At 44.2% G+C, this 21,886-nt stretch overlaps 1 protein-coding gene across 2 annotated transcripts in view; it reads right to left on the reverse strand.

Moving 5' to 3' along the window:
* The window catches only part of LOC109923218 (protein EFR3 homolog B-like), a 135,058-nt gene that overhangs the window by 24,508 nt on the left and 88,664 nt on the right, over window positions 1–21,886 (reverse strand). For both annotated transcript variants that reach the window (XM_048601040.1, XM_048601039.1), the window contains exons 16-19: window positions 20,746–20,877; window positions 15,591–15,658; window positions 8,076–8,203; window positions 7,436–7,527 (exon numbers count right to left, since the gene is read on the reverse strand). In XM_048601040.1, the coding sequence (XP_048456997.1) occupies window positions 7,436–7,527; window positions 8,076–8,203; window positions 15,591–15,658; window positions 20,746–20,877 (420 nt within the window). The remainder of the gene's footprint in view (window positions 1–7,435; window positions 7,528–8,075; window positions 8,204–15,590; window positions 15,659–20,745; window positions 20,878–21,886) is intronic.

A 21,886-nucleotide genomic window follows, 5' to 3' on the forward strand; every position in this document is an offset into this window, starting at 1 on the left:
GACCTGAAACATCAACTTTCCTACTCCTCTGATGCTGCCTGGCCTGCTGTGTTCATCCAGCTCTACACCTTGTTATCTTGGGTTCAAGTGAATCTCTTGAACAATGTAAAGAATGCAGCGGTCTTCTTAAGAGGGAGATCAGGAAAGCAAAGACAGGGTATGAGATAGCCTTGGCAAATAAGGTCAAGGATAATCCAAAGAGATTCTACAAGTACATTAAAAGCAAGAGAGCAAAGAGGGAGAGAGTACGGTCCCTTAAAATCAAAGGGGTCATCTTTGAGTTGAACCTCAGGGGATGGGAGAGATATTAAATGAATATTTTGCGTCAGGTTTTACTGTGATGAAAGAAATGGAGGCTAGATGACTCAGGGAAATAAATATTGATGTTTTGAAAATAGCTTACACTAGAGAAGAGGATGTGTTAGAGGTGTGTATAAAGGTGGATAAATCTCCGGGACCTGATCTACTGTATCCGAGGTCTTTGTGGGAAGTTAGGGAGGAAATTGCCCCTTGCAGAAATACTTGTATTGCCTATAAATATGGGGGAGGTGCTGAATGTCTGGACAGTGGCTAATGTACCTTTGATTAAGAAGGGATGTAAAGAGAAGCCTGGGAAAAAAAGACCTGTGAGTCTGAGATAACAAGGTGTGGAGCTGGATGAACACAGCAAGCCAAGCAGCATCAGAGGAGCAGGAAGGCTGACGTTTCGGGCCTGGACCCTTCTTCAGAAATGGGGGAGGGGAAGGGGGTTCTGAAATAAATAGGGAGAGAGGGGAGGCGGATAGAAGATGGATAACAGAGAAGACAGGTGGAGAGGAGACAGACAGGTCAAAGAGGCGGGGATGGAGCCAGTAAAGGTGAGTGTAGGTGGGGAGTTAGGGAGGGGATAGGTCAGTCCAGGGAGGACAGACAAGTCAAGAGGGCGGGATGAGGCTAGTAGGTAGGAGATGGGGGTGGGGGTTGAGGTGGGAGGAGGGGATAGGTGGGAGGAAGAACAGGTTAGGGAGGCGGGGACAAGCTGGGCTGGTTTTGGGATGCGGTTGGGGGAGGGGAGATTTTGAAGCTTGTGAAGTCCACATTGATACCATTGTGCTGCAGGGTTCCCAAGCGAAATATGACGTCCTGTTCCTGCAACCTTCGGGTGGCATCGTTGTTGCACTGCAGGAGGCCCAGGATGGACATGTCGTCTAAGGAATGGGAGAGGGAGTTGAAATGGTTTGCGACTGGAAGGTGCAGTTGTTTAGAGCGAACCAAGCGTAGGTGTTCCGCAAAGCAGTCCCCAAGCCTCCGCTTGGTTTCCCCAATGTAGAGGAGGCCACAATGGGAACAGCGGATACAGTATACCACATTGGCAGATGTGCAGGTGAACATCTGCTTGATGTGGAAGGTCTTCTTGGGGCCTGGGATGGGGGTGAGGGGGGAGGTGTCGGGGCAGGTGTAGCACTTCCCGTGGTTGCAGGGAAAAGTGCCGGGTGTGGTGGGGCTGGAGGGGAGTGTGGAGCAGACAAGGGAGTCACGGAGAGAGTGGTCCCTCCGGAAAGCAGATAAGGGTGGGGAGGGAAAAATGACTTTGGTGGTGGGGTCGGATTGCAGATGGCGGAAGTATCGGAGGATGATGCGTTGGATCTGGAGGTTGGTGGGGTGGTACGTGAGGACGAGGGGATTCTGTTTTGGTTGTTATTGCGGGGAGAGGGTGTGAGGGATGAGTTGCAGGAAATGCTGGAGACATGGTCGAGGGCGTTCTCGACCACTGAGGGGGGGAAGTTGCGGTCCTTGAAAAACAAGGACGTCTGAGATGTTTGGGAGTGGAATGGCTCATCCTGGGAGCAGATGAGGCGGAGGCCAAGGAATTGGGAATAGGGAATGGCATTTTTGCAGGAGGGTGGGTGGGAGGAGGTGTATTCTAGGTAGCTGTGGGAGTCGGTGGGCTTGAAATGGATATCGGTTTCCAGGTGGTTGCCAGAGATGGAAACAGAGAGGTCCAGGAAGGAGAGAGGTATCAGAGATGGTCCAGGTGAACTTAAGGTTGGGATGGAAGGTGTTGGTGAAGTGGATGAACTGTTCGAGCTCCTCATGGGAGCACGAGGCGGCGCCGATACAGTCATCGATGTAACGGAGGAAGAGGTGGGGTTTCGGGCCAGTGTAGCTACGGAAGAGGGATTGTTCCACATAACCTACAAAGAGGCAGGCATAGCTTGGGCCCATGTGGGTACCCATGGCCACCCCCATCCCAGGCCCCAAGAAGACTTTCCACATCAAGCAGATGTTCACCTGCACATCTGCTAATGTGGTATACTGTATCCGCTGTTCCCGTTGTGGCCTCCTTTACATCGGGGAAACCAAGTGGAGGCTTGGGGACTGCTTTGCGGAACACCTACGCTCGGTTCGCACTAAACAACTGCACCTCCCAGTCGCGAACCATTTCAACTCCCCCTCCCATTCCTTAGACGACATGTCCATCCTGGGCCTCCTGCAGTGCCACAAAGATGCCACCTGAAGGTTGCAGGAACAGCACCTCATATTTCGCTTGGGAACCCTGCAGCCCAATGGTATCAATGTGGACTTCACAAGCTTCAAAATCTCCCCTCCCCCAACCGCATCCCAAAACCAGCCCAGCTTGTCCCTGCCTCCCTAACCTGTCCTTCCTCCCACCTATCCCCTCCTCCCACCTCAAGCCCTACCCCCATCTCCTACCTACTAGCCTCATCCTGCCCCCTTGACCTGTCCGTCCTCCCTGGACTGACCTATCTCCTTCCTAACTCCCCACCTATACTCACCTTTACTGGCTCCATCCCCGCCTCTTTGACCTGTCTGTCTCCTCTCCACCTATCTTCTCCGTTATCCATCTTCTATCCGCCTCCCCCCTCTCCCTATTTATTTCAGAACCCCCTTCCACTCCCCCATTTCTGAAGAAGGGTCCAGGCCCGAAACGTCAGCCTTCCTGCTCCTCTGATGCTGCTTGGCCTGCTGTGTTCATCCAGCTCTACACCGTGTTATCTCAGATTCTCCAGCATCTGCAGTTCCTACTATCCCTGTGAGTCCGACTTTGCTTGTGGGTAAGTTGTTAAAAGTGATTCTGAAAGATAAGTTTTATTTGTATGTGGAGAGGAAAGGAATGATTAGGGACATTCATCATGGTTTTGTGCAAAGGTAATCGTGTCTCACAAACTTGATTGAGTTTTTTGAGGAAGTAACCAAGAAGATTGATAAAGGCAGGGTGGTAGGCATTGTTTATTTGGACTTTCGTAAAGCCTTTGACAAGGTTCCACATAGTAGACTAATTGGTAAAGTTAGATCACATAGGATTCAGGGTGAGCTTGCCAATTGGATACAAAATTGGCTTAACAGCAGGAGGTAGAGAGTGATGATGGATGGTTGTTTATAGACTGGATGCCTGTGACCAGCAGTGTTTCACAGCATCCACTTTTGTTTGTCACTTACATAAATGATTTAGATGAGAATATAGAAAGCACGGTTAGTGAGTTTGCAGATGACACCAAAATTGGTGACACAGTGGACAGTGAAGAAGGCTACTTAAGATTACTAAGAGATCTTGATAAAATGGACCAATGGGCTGAGGAGTGGCAGATGGAGTTTAATTTGGATAAATGTGAGGCATTCCATTTTGGTAAAACAAACAAAGGAAGGACTTCTAAAATTAAAAGTAGGGCCTTGGGCAGTGTTCTAGAACAGAGAGGCCTAGGGTTCAGGTACATAATTCTTTGAAGTTTGCATCGCATATAGATAGGGTGGTTAAGAAGTTTTTTAGCATGCTTGCCTTCATTACTCAGACCTTTGAGTATAGGAGTTGGGACTTTATGTTGAGGTTTGTGAGGCCTCTTCTGGAATACTGTGTTTAGTTCTGGTCTCCCTGTTATAGGAAAGATATATTCAGCTGGAGTGGGTGCAGAAGAGATTTACCAGGATTTTTCTGTTTTTATCCATTTGTGGGATGTGGACGTTGCTGGCTGGCCAGCATTTATTGCCCATCTCTAGTTGCCCTTGAGAAGGTGGTTGTGGGAATGGAGGGTTTGAGCTATAAGGAGAGGCTGGGACTTTTCTCAATGGAGGGTGGAAGGTTGAGAGGTGACCTTATAGAGGTTTATAAAATAGTGAGGGGTATAGATAAGGTGGATGGCAGGTGTCTTATCCCCAGGGTGGGGGGTTTCAAGACTAGGTGGTATATTTTTAAGGTGAGAGAAGAAAGATTTAGAAAAGACACGAGGGGTAATTTGTTTACACAGAGACTGGTTCTTGTTTGGAATGAACTTCAAGAGGAAGTGGTGAATACAGTTGTGGTGGTACAGTTACATGTTTAAAAGACATTTAGATAACTACATGAATAAGAAATGTTTGGAGGGATATGGGCAGGCAGGTGGGACTAGTTTAGTTTAGAATTATGGCCAGCATGAGGTGTTTGGACTGAAGAGTCTGTTTCCATCTGTGTGACTCTATGACTCTATGATTCCTCACCCTGAGATTGTGCCTTCATGTTCTAAATCCCTAGCCAACAGAATTAACCTCTCAGTGTCTACCATGTCAAACCTCTTCGGAATCATGTATATTTCAATGAGATCACCTCTCATTCTTTTGAACTCCAGAGAATATCAACCCAATTTACAAAGTGTCTCATCATAGGATAACCTTTGCTGTGTCACTGCTAATGCAAGTAAATTCTTCCTTAATTAAAAGAACAAAACTATATATGGTTATCCAGGTATGTTCTCACCAATGCCTTGTATGATTGTACCAAACCCTCTTTACTCCTGTACACCAATAACCTTGCAACAAACGCTAACAATGCATTTGTCTTCCTAATTTGTTGCTGTACCTGTTTGCTGGCTCTGTGTCCCTTGTGTAATACACACAAGTCTCTCTGAACATAAACATTTTGGTCTTCTATACTTACAACTAAAGTGAGTTGTCTCAAACTGCCCACATTACTCTCTATCTGCCATTTTGTTGCCCACTTGTATAACCTGTCTATTCCAGTATATTTATTTCCAGCCTCTCTGTTGTTATCACAGCTTATCTTTCCATCTAAGTTTGTCCTGTCAACAAACTTAGATACATTACTCCGTTTCTTTAATTCATTAATATAAATGGTAAATCACTGAGGCCCCAGAACTGATCATTGCACTACCCCACTAGTTTTTGCCTGCCAAAGTGAAAATTACCCATTTATTCCCACTCTCCATTATGTGTCTATTGACCAATTTTATAACCATGCTATTGTATCATCCCTTAACTTCATGAGTTCTTTGTGAAATAATTTTTTTGCGAGGCATCTTATTGAATGCTTTGTGGAAATCCATGTATATCACACCTACTGGTACCCTTTACCTACCTTACTAGTTACTTTAAAAAAATCAAATAAATTTGTCAAATATGATTTCCATTTTATAAAACGATGCTACTTTGTCTGAAAGTAAGCATGAAGGTACATGAAAAAGCCAAATGTTATGTTGGCCTTCATAACAACAGGCTTTGAATGCAGGAGCAGGGATGCCTTGCTGCAATTATATAGGGCCTAGTTGAGACCACACCTGGAGTATTGTGTGTGGTTCTGGTTTCCTTATGTGAGGAAACATGTTCTGGCTATAGAGGGAGTGCAACAAAGGTTTACCAGACTGATTCTTGGGATGGCAGAACAGACTTAGAAGGAGAAACAGGATCAGTTAGGACTATATTCACTGGAGGTGATCACATAGAAACAAGTGATCTCATCGGAACTTATACATTTCTGAAAGGACCAGACAGGGTAAACACAAGAAGGGTGCTCATGCTGAATAGGGAGTCTAGCACCAGGAGTTACAGTTTCAGGTACTGAGCTGAATGCCATGGTCATATTGAATGGTGCAGCAGGCTCAAAGATCTGAATGGCCTACTCCTGATTCTATTTTCCATTTTTTTATGTTAGAAGTCAGGATACCGAGTCATTTTCAGGTTGGAAATCAGAAAAGTGAGCAGAATTTTGCCCGATACTGTAAAGAGAATGGAGTACAAAAGTAGTGGAGTCCTGTAGCAACTGTACAGGGAACTGGTGAGACTGTACTTAGAGTGCTGTGAACAGTTTTGGTCTTCTTACTTAAGGACAGGTATACTTGCACTGGAAACAGATCAGAGGAGGTTTCTAGGATGAAGCAGTTGTCTTACGAGGAAAGATTAAGCAGGTTGGGTGTGTTTCCATCATATTTTAGAAGAATGAGAGTTGATCTTATTGAAACATATAAGAATCCAAAGGGATATAACAAGGTCAACGCTGGGAGGATGTTTCCTTTGTGGGTAATCTAAAGCTAGGGAGAAAAGTTTAAAAACAATGGTCTCTCTTTTAAGACAGAGATGCAAAGGTTATTAACCTTTTAAATTCCACAGCAGTGAAGGCTCAGTCATTGAATATCTTCAAGGTTGCATTAGAGGCACACTTAGTTTACAAGGATGTCAAGGGTTAAAGAGGATCAGAAGAAAAGTGGACTCCGGACCACAATCTTATTCAATGTGAAGAATGGGGAGTCAAGGGAAAGAATAGCCTATTCCTGCTCCTTATAATTTTCTAACATAATGTTAGGACTTCCTTGATAATAGATTTCAGCACATACCTGATGATTGATGTGATGCTGACTGGGCTGGAAGCTCTGTTTGCAACACCTTAATGACTTTACGTTGTATAATCCCTACGATTCTAATGAGTTTCTATTAAAAATGAGAATTCAACTGCAACCCACTGAGGGTAGTGGAGTTGGCCTCATTAGGGGCATTTAAGCGGCTATTAGATAGGCATATCGATGATAGTATAAGGTAGGGGTGGAGGTTAGATAGACCTTAGGATTAGGGTAAAAGTTCGGCACAACATCGTGGGCCGAAGGGCCTGTACTGTTCTATGTTCTATGTAACCCAGCCTGTGTTTAATACAAATTCATAAACACTTCCTCACATGAGAAGTATAATTTGTATTACATTGTCCCTATCAAACACTCCCGGACAGTTATGGTAATGGAGTTATTTACAGAGTAAAACTCCCTCTATACTATCCATCAAGCACTCCCAGGGCAGGTGCAGAATGGGTTACATACAAAGTAAAGCTTCTTCTACAATCCAGGGGCTGTGGAGTATGCCACTGGGCAGCATCCAATTGCAATGTGGCTTATGGTCCAAGTCTCATCTCTCCCCTGTAGGCAAAGTTCTCATTGCCATTCCAGCTGAATGTGTTTTCTGTGTGTAAATACCCTCATCCTGTCAAACAGAAACTTCAGCATGGCCCAACAAGAAGTTTGTTTAAATGTTCCTGAAAACTACTATTGAATCTGCTCCTGATCCCTATTACAGTGCAGCTTCCTGAGGCTTCATTCTATTAGCAAGCTGTTCTTATTGACACAGACATCTTCTGGCTCAATATCATGAGACAAGTAGCTACAGTTAAAAATCAATGACTTACCTCCTCTTTTTCTGGGCTGTTGCGTGACTCCACTTCCACCTGTAGTGAGATTGTCTCTCCTATGCTCTTTCTCTTTGATAAACGGTCCTCTTCTGTGACGCAGCATGCATAACACATATTAATATTAGTTTTTTCTAAAGGATTAATTTTGAGAGGTAGGTCAGAGAAATAACTGTCTGGGAAAAAAGAATTTATTCCCTCTGGCCAGTTTGTATCCTGCATCCCTCCTCCCTGTTTTGAAACTACATCTCTGTAATGCAATGACTGGATAGCATTAGATGATTAGAATGGGATCTTCCCAACTCTGAGCTGCATGGGTTCCAGAACTGCAGTGATCTGGTTCTGATTAAATGCCAAGGGAAGCCACAAGAATATTTCCTTTCTTTCTCTAAGCCTGTGTGGATACCACAGGTGTTTCTAAGTATCAACTATCCTCCAAGTATCTCATACCTGTATCAGCATAGACACCCTAGGTTAGTAGATTTCTCACTCTGCAATCTTTCACTCAATGATATTGATGCTATAGGATATCAGCTGGGAGTCCCATCAGGTTGAGGAGCCAGTTGTTGACACATCTCCCAAGTACTATCTGGCAGTTAGTTGATGCAGGAGAAACTAGAAGTTTGTTATAGTCCCGTACCTGTGAATTGTGGAATATAGGGTATTCCCAGTCTATCAGAGCTGTAACCGCTGCCTGCCAAAACTTCGCTGATCTTACTTTGCAGGAACAGCAAATCCTTCTCTAATCTGTCCATAGAATTGGGTATGCTGTGGAAAAGAGAAAAACAAGATTGTCAGCAGCAAGGATATGCAAGGACCCAGGAGGAAATTGTAGGATATTATTACTACCAGGCTAGGATCATCGAGGGATGAACTGATGATCTACAGATGTGAACTGAAATCCTTTACAGCAGCCGAGGAGCTTAAATTCATAAAAGAGAGAAACATAAAAGACAGGAGCAGGAGTAGACTATTCAATCCCTCGAGCTTGCTCCACCATTTAATATGATCATGGCTGATTGTTGAGCTCAATACCTTAATTCCACCCTCCTTCCCCAAACCTCTTGATCCCTTTAGCTGTTTACTACGTAACATCCTCCCTCAGCTAATGAATCAGTACTCCTCAACATTGAACAATACTTGGAGGAAGCACTGATTGTGCAAGGGAAAAATAAATATCTGGGTGGGGAATTTCAATGTCAACTACCAAGAGTGGCTCAGCAGCAGCATTACTGATTGTGCTAGTTGGGACGTAAAGGACATAGCTGCTAGATTGGGTCTGCAGCAGGTAGTGAGGGAACCAACAAGAGGGAAACATATAGTTGACCTCATCCTTACCAATCTGCTGGCTTTAGATGCATCTGTCAATGAGCGTGCCAGTAAGAGTGACTGCTGCAAAAACGTTATGGAGATGAAGTCCCATAACTTTGAGAATACCCTCCATCATGTTGTGTGGCATTACAACCATGCTAAATGGATCTAGCAACTCAAGACTGGGAATCTATGAGGTGCTACGGGCAATCAACAGCAGCTGAATTGTACACCTCCAGAATGTGCAACCTCATGGCCTATAAGATCCCCACTCGACTATTAGCTTTAAGCCAGGGGTTCAACACTGGTTCAATGGAAAGTGCAGGAGTGCACGCCAGGAACAGCACCAGGTATACCTGAAAATGAGGTGTCAACCTGGAGAAACTAACAAACAGGACTACGTGCATGCCAAACAGCAGAAGCAGCAAATGATAGGCCAAAGTAAGGGTAGCCACAACCAATGGATCAGATCTAAGCTCTGAAGTACTGCCACATCTATCGTGAATGGCGGTGGACAATTAAACAACTCACTGGAGAAGGAGGCTGCACAAATATCCCCATCCTCAATGATGGAAGAGCCCAGCACATCAGTGCAAAAGATAAGGCTGAAGCTTTTGCAGCAATCTTCAGCCAGAATTGTCAAGTGAATGATCCATCTTGCCTCCTCCAGTGGTCCCTAGCAACACAGATGCTAGTCTTCAGCCAATTCGATTCACTCCATGTCATATTAAGAAGTAGTTGAAGGCACTAGATAGTGCAAAGGCTATGGGGCCTGACAACATTCCAGTAAAAGTACCGAAGACCCGCGTTCCAGAACTTGCTGCTCCCCTAGACAAGCTGTTCCAGTACAGTTACAACATTGGCACCTACCAGACAAAGAGCTGTACACAAAACGCAGGACAAATCTAACCTGGCCAAGAACCACCCTATCAGTCTATTCTCAACCATCAGTAAAGTGATGTAAGGTGTCATCAACAGTGCTGTCAAGCAGGACCTGCTCAGCAATAACCTGCTAAGTGATGCCCAGTTTGGGTTCTGATAGAGCCACTCAACTCCTGACCTCATTACAGCCTTGGTTCAAACATGGACAAAAGAGTTGAATTTCAGAAGTGAGATGAAAGTGACAGCCCTTGACATCAAGACCATGTGGAAGATCCTAAATAAATATTTACGTCAGTTTTTACCATGAAGAAAGACATGGAAGCTAGGGAACTCAGGGAAATAAGTAGTGAAAAGAGTCCACATAACAGAAGAGGGGGGTGCATGAGGTCTTAAAACATATAAAGGTAAATAAATCCCCGACACCTGATCATGCGCATCCCAGGACATTGTGTGAGGCAAGCAGAGAAATTGCGGGGCCGCTAGCAGAGATATTTGTATCATCGACAGCCACAGGTGAGGTGCTAATGTTGTGCCATTATTTAAGAAAAGCTGCAAGGAAAAGCCAGGGAACTACAGACTGGTGAGCCTAACATCAGTGGTGGGTAAGTTGTTGGAGGGGTTTCTGAGATACAGGGTCGACATATATTTGGAAAGGCGAGGACTGATTAGAGATTGTCAGCATGGCTTTGTGCATGGGAAATTGCGTCTCACAAGGTTGAGTAAGTTTTTTGAAGTGGTGACAAAGAAGATTGATGAAAGCAGAGCAGGAGAAGTTGTCTCATGGACTTTTGCAATGTCTTTGACAAAGTCCCACATGGTAGACTGGCTAGTAAGGTGAGATCAAAAGGAAATCTAGGTAGACCTAGCCAATTGGACACAAAATTGGCTTGACAGTAGAAGACAAGGGGTGGTGGTAAAGGGTTGTTGTTCAGACAAGAGGCTTGTAACCAGCGTGTGCCACAAGGATTGGTGCTGGGTCCACTGTTGTTCATCATTTATGTAAATGATTTGGATTAGAATACAGGAGGCAAGGTTAATAAGTTTGTGGGTGACACCAAAACTGATAGAGTAGTGGACAGCGAAGATGATGATCTATGAGTATAATGGGATCTTGATCAACTGGGCCAAGGAATGGCCGCTTCAGTTTAATTTAGATGAATGCAAGGGGAATGCTTTTTGGGAAGACAAACAAGGGCAAGAATTACACAGTTAATGGTAGGGCCCCAGGGAGTATTGTCAAACAAAAAGGGTACAGCTGCATAATTTCTTGAAAGTGGCATCCCAGGCAGACAGGTTGGTGAAGATGGCATTAGGCATGCTTGCCTTCATCAGGCAGAGCATTGATAACAGGAGTTGAGACATCATATTATGGCCGTAAAAGACATTGGTAAGGCCACATTTGGAGTACTGCATACACTTCTGGTCAACCCACTATAGAAAGGATGTTATTAAACTGGAAAGGGTGCAAAAAAGATTTACTATGAATGGGGCCAAATCTACCTTACAAGTTGACCAAGAAGCAATTCCATGATTCTGCAAGGCCCGCTCAAAGCTATTTGCCACCAGTTAAGGAGGCCTTTACCGGGTCAATAGGGCTGAGTTTGTCACTGTTCTTTCTCATGCATTGGCCAATTTCAGGTGATTTGTCTGGTTTCTTCTTTTGAGACATTTTAGTGGTTTGATATATAATTGACAACGATGTTGTGGTCATTGTTAGACTCTTAATTCCAGATAGTTTGAACTCAAATTTTGCCATCTGCTGTGGTGGGATTTGACCTTGGGTCCCCAGAGCATTACCTGGGTTGCTGGATTGCTTTTTTTAAATTCATTCACAGGATGAAGACACTGCTGGCGAGTCCAACATTTATTGCCCGTCCCTAATTGCCCAGAGGGCAGTTAAGAGTCAACCACACTGTTGTGGATCTGGAGTCACATGTAGGCCAGACCAGGTAAGGATGACAGCTTCCTTCCCTAAAGGACATTAGTGAACCAGATGGGTTTTTCCTGACAATCGATAATGGATTCACGGTCATCATTAGATTCTTAATTCCAGATATTTATTGAATTCAAATTCCACCATCAACCTTGGTGAGATTTGAACCTAGGTCCCCAGAACATTATCTAGGTCTCTGGATTAACAGTCCAGCGATAATACCACTAGGCCATCGCCTCCCCTATAATCATCATTTTCACAGTGTTCAGCAGAAGTACATTCCAGTGATAAGGAAGAATTGTAGGAAAAGACAGAGCCAGCCATGGATGTCTAAGGAAATAAAGGAAAGTATCAGATTGAAAAAAAACACATACTGAAAAGCAAAGAGTACTGGGAAACTAGTAGACTGGGAAATCTTTAAAGGCCAACAGAAAGCCACAAAAAAAGTTATGAAGAAAAGTAAGATAGATTATGAGAGTAAACTAGCTCAGAATATAAAAACAGGCAGCAAAAGTTCCTATAAATATGTAAATCGTAAAAGAGCGGCGAAGGTAAACATTGGTCCTTTGGAGGATGAGAAGGCCAATTTAATAACTGGGAATGAGGAAATAGTCGAGACATTAAACAGTTATTTCGCGTCGGTCTTCACAGTGGAAGACACAAATAACATGCCGAAAACTAATGGCAAGAAGGTTATAGCAGGTGAGGACCTAGAAACTATTATTATCACTAAGGAGGCAGTGCTGGGCAAGCTAATGGGGCTAACGGTAGACAAGTCTCCTGGCCCTGATGAAATGCATCCCAGGGTACTAAAAGAGGTGATGGGGGAAATAGCAAATGCACTTGTAATTATTTACCAAAATTCACTGGACTCTGAGGTGGTTCCCGCAGATTGGAAAACAGCCAATGTGACGCCACTGTTTAAAAATGGAAGTAGACAAAAAGCAGGTAACTATAGGCCAGTTAGCTTAACTTTGGTAGTGGGGAAAATGCTTGAATCTATCATTAAGGAAGAAATAACAAGACATCTGGATATAAATTGTCCCATTGGGAACACGCAGCATGGGTTCATGAAGGGTAGGTCATGTTTAACTAATTTGGTGGAATTCTTTGAGGACATTACTTGCATGGTGGACAATGGGGAACCTGTGGATGTGGTGTATCTGGATTTCCAGAAGGCATTTGACAAGGTGCCACACCAAAGGCTGCTACATAAGATAAAGTTGCATGGTATTACAGGTAATGTATTGGCATGAATAGAGGATTGGTTGACCAGTAGAAAGCAAAGAGTAGGGGTAAATGGGTGTTTTTCTGGTTGGCGGTCAGTGGCTAGTGGTGTGCCTCAGGGATCAGTGTTGGGACCTCAATTGTTTACAATTTACATAGATGATTTGGAGTTGGGGACTAAGTGTGGTGTGTCAAAATTTGCAGATGACACTAAGGTGAGTGGTAGAGCAAAGTGTGCAGAAGACACTGAAAGTCTGCAGAAGGATATAGATAGTCTAAGTGAGTGAGCAAAGATCTGGCAGATGGAGTACAATGTTGATAAGTGTGAGGTCATCCATTTTGGTAGGAATAACAGCAAAATGGACTACGTTTTAAATGGTAAAAAATTGCAGCACGCTGCTGTGCAGAGGGACTTGGGTGTCCTTGTGCGTGAATCGCTGAAGGTGGGATTGCAGGTGCAGCAGGTGATTAAAAAGGCAAATGGAATTTTGTCTGCCATTGCTCAAGGGATGGAGTTTAAAAACAAGGGGGCTATGCTGCAGCTGTACAGGGTCCTGGTGAGGCCACACCTGGAGTACTGTGTGCAGTTTTGGTCTCCTTACTTGAGAAGAGATATACTAGCACTGGAGGGGGTGCAGAGGAGATTCACTCGGTTGATTCCAGAGTTAAGAGGGTTGGATTATGAGGAGAGACTGAGTAGACTGGGATTATACTCATTGGAATTCAGAAGAATGAGGGGAGATCTTATAGAAACATATAAGATTATGAAGGGAATAGATAAGGTGGAGGCAGGGAGGTTGTTTCCGCTAGCAGGTGGAACTAGGACTAGAGGGCATCGCCTCAAAATAAAGGGAAGCAGATGTAGGACTGAGGTCAGGAGGAACTTCTTCACCCAAAGGGTTGTGAATCTGTGGAATTCCCTGCCCAGTGAAGCGGGTGAAGCTACCTCACTGAATGTTTTTAAGGCAAGGCTAGATAAATTTTTGAACAGTAAAGGAATTAAGGGTTATGGTGAGTGGGCGGGTAAGTGGAGCTGAGTCTCAAAAAGATCAGCCATGATCTTATTAAATGGCGGGGCAGGCTTGAGGGGGCAGATGGCCTACTCCTGCTCCTAGTTCTTATGTTCTTATGTTCTTATCTGCTAGAACTCAAAGATCCCTCTCTGTGCATCTGAGTTCTGCAATTCTTTTTACTTAGATTGTGAGGAAGACCGAGGGACATCCCAGGTCGTGAGTTTACAGGTTGTTATGGTGTATAATTCTAATGTTTATAGCCCACAGTCCTTATGGTTGTCCAGTTTTGAACTGCTATACCTGTTCTTTATCAATCCCATTTCACATAGTGGTAACAGCACGTAACACGAAAGAGAATGTCTGCTTGGTGAAGACACAACTCTCCAGAAGGACTAGTCATTCCCATCAATACTGTTATTGATTGACACATTGTGACAGGTAGATTTGTAAGAATAAGGCCAAGCAGGTTTTGTCATTTTGTTGGTTCCTTCACCTTTTGCCACATGCCCAGTTGATTAGTAATATTGCTACGCACCCACTCTTGGTGGTCCCCCTTATCCAGAATACAATCTATGCCTTAATAGCCCTGGAGGTTCTTCTGAATGATGTTCAACATGGAGAAGTACTGATTCATCAAGTGAGAAAGGGAGGGTGATGGTGATCAGCAGGACATTTCCTTGCCCACGTTTGACCTGATGCCACAAGACTTTATGGAGTGCAGATTCATTATCGAGGTTCAATAGGGCCACCTGGACAGGACCTAACCAGGGATGATGATAGAGGACTCTAAATTCTGTGGTTGTGACTGTGCTGTCATGGGCTCAAAGGGCTGAGTGGCCTAATCTTTGTTGTCATGACTCATGGATTCTTTCATATCAGGTTTTTGATTAATTAATCTGTGGGAATCCTTTCTCACTGCTAACTTCAATCCTTAAATGTTATTAAGGAGGACATGACAGGGTCGATGGGTGTGTCTTCATTATGTCATGGTTTAATGCCAGGCAGATCTGTCTGCTTTTGTTCTTCTTACAACTAAATGACTTCATCTAACAACACTGAACAGTTAGGTATTGTGCATAGTGATAAATAAACCTTTGCAAATGAGAAATGCACCTTTATAAAACATGCTGGGTAAGAAATTTAATAACTTGTCTGATTTTACAACAAAAATGAAGAACATGTGGACAAATGCAAGATGATGAACTCACAACATGACCTTAAAATACAACCAAGGACTGCAGATGGTAGAAATCTTAAGCGGAAGTTGCTGGAGAAACTCAGCAGGTCTGACATAATCTGTGGAGAGAAAAGAGAGTCAATGTTTAGGATCCACTGACTCTTTATCAAAACTCAATGAAGGGACTCTGATGAATGGTCACTCGACCTGAAACATTGACTTTGCTTTTTCTCCACAAATACTCCTGACTTGCTGAGTTTCTCTAGCAATTTCAGTTTTGTCCCAATGGACCTCATCTACAAATGCACCAATGGCCTAATTGGAAGGCACTATATTGTACCTTTGTTGGTGCTTACCTGAAACAGGGGTATGGTATCCAACCTTCATGAACCAAAGTCCAAACACTGCATGTAGGTCCCAAACAAAAACTGGCATAATGCCAAGCGAACAAATATTAAGGTGCCACTTTTCTTCATTAAAATAAATAAAGGAGTGTGAATAAACACATAAAATAGACTCACTGAAATGTGAAGGAAACTTATGAACACGAGGGAAACAAAGTAAGTATATTAAAGGCACTTGGGAGAATCTCACCCAATTCCCTGCACATACCTGTTTTCATCTTCAAAGACCCCCTCTGGCAACAAGTATAATGCTTCCTTCCTTCTGACTTTGATTACCTGTCATAAAGATCAACAAAAAAACAGATCATTCTATGAGGAAGACAAAGAGGAACATCCTCTTGGTGGCAACCAAAGCAGTTGGTCAGGAAATAAAATGACTGAGGAGGTGTCAGAGACTAAGGTCACTAAGACTAAGAAGAACAAGGAGAGGTGACCAAACATGGCAAGACTGGTGCTTGTCTTTCTCTTTAGTTTTCCCTTCTTACTTTACATACGACTGTGGGATCTTGTGGCCACACAGTCTGGAAAATTTCCAGGGTATTTTTCTTTTAATTCCTCAGTTCCCCGGTTTTCTTTCAGCTTCTCTACTACAAGGGGCGTCACTTCGACTTTTAATCCTGCTAGGTTGTTTCCAAAAAAAGCTGTATTCCTGGAATAGACACTCTTTCAATCACTCCCACTGTCACTTCCCCAGTCTTTAATGGACTTTATAGCCTTAACTTACACAGGGAACACAAAATCTCTCTCCATTTATTCCACATATTATCAGTCTCTCGGGTAACACTTCAGAAGAAGTGCAAATATTTTCATCTCTTACTATTAGAGACTGACCAGCTCCTGTATCTCTCAATATTTCAACTTCTTTACCTTCTCCCCCTGTTCTTCCTGAGTAAACCTTACCCACACAGGTTAAGTCTTTGAAAAAATTGGGCACTCTCTTATTATCCAGCCTGTGACTAGGCTCTGCACTTTCCTGCAGCTCCTCGACTTCTCTTGGGATTTCCTTCACTACCTCCACTAATCCCACCTTCTAGAAAATTTTAATTTCACTGGTTGAGTCTCTTTTACCACATCCTTTTCTCCAGTGCCTTTCTTAACCCACTGGCACTGTGACTTAATGTCTCCCCCTCTATTACAGTGGAAACACGTGAGGATTTTCACCTCCTTTTCACCCTCTTGGGTTTCTTTTCTCACACATGGTAAACTGTTCCCAATGCGATCTAATTGTTGCTTTGCATTGAAGGATCTCCCTCTTTCCCAATTTCTGTCCCTCACGGAATGAAACTACTGTCGGAAACTAAATTTCGATTTATGCACTAATACGTATTCATCCGCCATCTCTGCAGCTCTTTTCGCTGTTTGAACTTTCTGTTCCTCAACATGAGTTCTTATCGTTTCTGGAAGTGAGTTGCCAACTAACTTGGCTTGAATTAACATTACTCACACAGTGTCTGGCCAGTTCATCTGGCTAGCTAATTTCTCGAAGGAAATATAAAAAAATTTTTCATTAAATTTTGGTAATGTTTGGACATAGTTGTATAAATTCCTACCAGGCTGTTGGCTACGATGAATTTGCTCATCCTCACTTCTATCTCATAGTTTTACTTCTGTCACTTAAAGTCTTTTTGCTTCGAGTTCTAACTTATCTATTCCAATTTGAAGATTCTTTCCCTTTCTTCAGCCCTGGCTCTTCTTTCCTTTTCTTTATCTTCTAACTCGAATTGTCTGATTTTCAGCTTAATTTTTTCTAACTCCACTGCACTTGACTGTTTCTCCAGTATACCTAAATGCTTGACTAACTCCTTTACAATTTCAGCTTTCCTCTTCTCCCTAGTTAAACCCAAATCTAGCCTTTTTGCTAAGTCTAAAGGTATATCCTTCCTCTGTCTTTCTAAATTTTCTTGGCAAATTTGGGAAGCATCTTCAACCCCCAGAACCTCTTTAACAATGTTAAGAGCCATTTCCCCACTTTTGATTTAACCAACAACAAGCAACTAAAATTAAACAGGTTTTCCACTTCTCACTTAAGTTTTATTTAAAGAACTAGGATACTAATTCCCAAGTCTGTTTAAATCTGCTGGCACCTTTCATACCCCAAATCTGATCAAATCTGTCCAGATCCGTTCATTGAAATGGTTTGCGACTGGGAGGTGCAGTTGTTTAGTGTGAATCAAGCGTAGGTGTTCTGCAAAGCGGTCCCCAAGCCTCCGCTTGGTTTCCCCGATGTAGAGGAGGCCACAACGGGAACAGAGAATACAGTATACCACATTAGCAGATGTGCAGGTGAACATCTGCTTGATGTGGAAAGTCTTCTTGGGGCCTGGGATGGGGGTGAGGGGGGAGGGGTAGGGGCAGGTGTAGGACTTCCTGCGGTTGCAGGGAAAAGTGCCGGGTATGGTGGGGCTGGAGCGGAGTGTGGAGCGGACAAAGGAGTCACGAAGAGAGTGGTCCCTCCGAAAAGCAGATAAGGGTGGGGTGGGAAAAATGTCTTTGGTGGTGGGGTCAGATTGCAGATGGTGGAAGTGTCGGAGGATGATGCAACATCCTACGCTCGGTTCGCACTAAACAACTGCACCTCCCAGTTGTGAACCATTTCAACTCCCCCTCCCATTCCTCAGACGACATGTCCATCCTGGGCCTCCTGCAGTGCCACAACGATGCCACCCAAAGGTTGCAGGAGCAGCAACTCATATTCCGCTTGGGAACCCTGCAGCCCAATGGTATCAATGTGGACTTCACAAGCTTCAAAATCTCCCCTCCCCCTACCGCATCCCAAAACCAGCCCAGCTCATTCCCGTCTCCCTAACCTGTCCTTCCTCCCACCTATCCCCTCTTCCCACCTCAAGCGCCATCCCCATCTCCTACCTACTAACCTCATCCCACCCCCTTGACCTGTTTGTCCTCCCTGGACTGACCTATCTCCTCCCTACACTCACCTTTACTGGCTCCATCCCCACCTACACTCACCTTTACTGGCTCCATCCCTGCCTCTTTGACCTGTCTGTCTCCTCTCCACCTATCTTCTCCTCTATTCATCTTCTATCCACCTCCCCCTCTCTCCCTAATTATTTCAGAACCCCCTTCCCCTCCCCCATTTCTGAAGAAGGATCTAGGCCCGAAACGTCAGCTTTCCTGCTCCTCTGATGCTGCTTGGCTTGCTGTGTTCATCCAGCTCTACACCTTGTTATCTCAGATTCTCCAGCATCTGCAGTTCCTACTATTTCTGTGCCATAGATACCTTTGTTTTAGATGGTGCCGTCTCTAAAAATTAAAGAAGAATATGAGACCTAGCAATTCTCTCTTGAGAGCCGAGAGCTGTTAACTCTAGCAAACGGCAGTTAATGCTTCTGATTTTCCAAATGCCCTGTCCTTTTATACCCTTAATGACATTTCAATTTCTTACAACAGAATTGGTTCTATGATGTCAAAACCATCAGATTTAAACTTAATTGGTTTTTGGTCTCGAAATGCCTGATTCAAATCAAAACTTGTCTTGATAACAAAACAAAACTGTTGCTTATCTTGCTAACTGTACAGCTTTTTGAAAGAAATATTTCAATTTGAGAGCTCTCTGTGCACCTCCAAACCTACAAGCTGCTGCCCAACTTTGCAGAAGTTATGTACACAACGCAGAACAAATCCAACCCAACCAATTACTGGGATGTAGCAAGAGCTGCAGATGCAGGATTCAGAGTCATGATGAAGGGTGTAAACCTGAAACGTCAACTTTCCTGCTCCCCTGATGCAGCCCAACCTGCTGTGTTTCTCCAGCTCTACATGGTATCCAACCAATTATTGTCCCATTGGTCTACTTTCGATCATCAGGAAAGTGATGGAAGGTGTCATCGACAGTCCTGTCAAGCAGCACCTATTCTGCAATAATCTGCTCAGTGATGCCTAGTTTGGGCTCCTCCAGAGCCACTCAGCACCAGACCTCATTACAGCTTTTGTTCATTAATGGACTAAAGAGGTGAATTCCAGAGATGAGGTGAGAGTGACAGTCTTTGACTTAAGGCTGCATTCAGCTGAGTGTGGCATCAACGAGCCCCAGCAAAACTGGAATTAGTGGATATTAGGGAACAAATTCTCTACTGGTTGGAGTCATACCTGGTACATAGGAAGATGGTCATGGTTGTGGGAGGCCAGTCATCTCGACTCCAGGACATCTCTGTAGGAGTTCCTCAGGGTAGTGTCCTAGCCCCAATCACCTTCAACTGCTTCATCAATGACCTTCCCTCCATCATAAAGTCGGAAGTGGGGATGTTTGCCAATGACAGCATAATGTTCATCACCATTTGTGACTCCTCAGGTACTGAAGCAATCCACGTTCAAATGCAACAAGATCTAGATAGTATCCAAAGCTTGGGCTAACAAGTGGCAAGTAACATTCGTGCCAGACAAATGCGAGGCTACGGCCATCATCAATAAGAAACTTTCTAACCACCGCCCCTTGACATTCGATGGTGTTACCATCACTGAATTTTCCTTTTCTCAACATCCTGTGGGTTACCATTGACCAGAAAACCAACTAGACTAGCCATATAAATACAGTGGCTGCAAGAGCAGTTTAGAAGTGAGGAATACAGCAGTGAATGACTCACTTTCTGACTCCCCAAAGCATGTCCACCAACTAAAAGGCTCATATCAAGAATGTGATGGAATGCTCCCTATTTTCCTGGATGTCTGCATCTACAACAACGCTTATGAACTTAACCATCCAGGACAAAGTAGCTTGCTTGATTGGTGCCACATCCACAAATATCTACTCCCTCCAACACTGACACTCAGTAGCAGCAGTGTGTAATATCAACAAGGTGCACTGCAGAAATTCACCAAAGATTGTCAGACAGCATCTTCCAAACTAACGACCACTTCCATCCAGAAGGACAAGGACAGCTGCTACATGGGAACACCACCACCTGCAAGTTTCCATCTAAGCCACTCACTATCCTGATTTGGAATATATTGCTGTTCTTTGAGTGCCACTGGGTCAAAATACTGGAATATCCCCCCGAATGTCATTACAGGTCAACTCACAGCAGATGGACTGCAGCAGTTCAAGAAGGCAGCTCACCACCACCTTCTCACTCACCTTATAGTCAGATACATTACAGACATTTAAGCGACTCTTGGGTAGGACATGAATCATAGGATAATGTAGGGTATGCAGGGTAGTTTGATCTTAGTAGGATAACAGGTTGGCACAACATCGTGGGCTGAAGGGCCTGTACTGTGTTGCACTGTTCTATTGTCTATGTTCTATGTTCTCAAGGGCACTGAGGGACAGGTAATAAATGTCCAGCCAGTGATGTTCACATCTCACAAACGAATTGAAGAAAGAAAAACTGCCCAGATAATCTTACCTGCTGGATATTCTGGCAGAAGGCAGGCAGGCTGGTCAGCTGGCTAATGAGGTTCAGGTAGGCAGAGCAGAGGGCATGAATTGCACAGCGTGTCCACACTGGCAGGTTATCCTCATTGGTGAATGAAAGTTCCTGTAAATAAAGACACTTTACTGCCTCTTCCAACTGTACTGAACTCAGAGGATAAGACTGATACATATCTACATATAAAAACCGAAAGAACTGCGGATGCTGTAAATCAGGAACAAAAACAGAAGTTGCTGGAAAAGCTCAGCAGATCTGGCAGCATCTGTGAAAAAAAAAGAGTTCACGTTTTGGATCCGGTGACCCTTCCTCAGAACTGATGGTAGCTGGGAAAACGCCAGTTTATATGCAGAAAATAGGGAGGAGGATACGGCAGGGAGTAAACGGTAGAATAGAGCCCGAAGAGAGAAAAGAGCAGTTAGGTAGACAAAGGAGTTGATAACGATCTGGCTAAGAGGGTGAATAGTTGTTAATGGGGACTGTTAGTGACTAACAATAGGTAGTGTGTAATGGCAGGCTATGTGATAACAAGTGCGTGGGGTAGGAGGCTGGGACATGGGAGTGTTTAGGCCCTAAAATTATTGAACTTGATGTTGAGTCCGGAGGGCTGCAGGATCCCCAAGCGGAAAATGAAGTGTTGTTCTTCCAGAGATAGTAGGAACTGCAGATGCTGGAGAATTCGAGACAACAAGGTGCAGGGCTGGATGAACACAGCAGGTCAAGCAGCATCATAGGAGCAGAAAGGCTGACGTTTTGGGCCTAGACCCTTCATCAGAAAAGGGGGAGGGGAAGGGGGTTCTGAAATAAATAGGGAGAGAGTGGGAGGCGGATAGAAGATGGATAGAGGAGAGGATAGGTGGAGAGGAAACAAACAGGTCGAAGAGGCGGGGATGGAGCCAGTAAAGGTGAGTGTAGGTGGGGAGTTAGGGAGGGGATAGGTCAGTCCAGGGAGGACCCAGGGAGGCCTCCTACAGTGCCACAACGATGCCACTCGAAGGTTGCAGGAACAGCAACTCATATTCCGCTTGGGAACCCTGCAGCCCAATGGTATCAATGTGGATTTCACAAGTTTCAAAATCTCCCCTCCCCCTACCGCATCCCAAAACCAGTCCAGCTC

The sequence above is a fragment of the Rhincodon typus genome, chromosome 9, assembly GCF_021869965.1.
Source record: "Rhincodon typus isolate 14 chromosome 9, sRhiTyp1.1, whole genome shotgun sequence".
Classification (NCBI taxonomy): Eukaryota; Metazoa; Chordata; class Chondrichthyes; order Orectolobiformes; family Rhincodontidae; genus Rhincodon; species Rhincodon typus.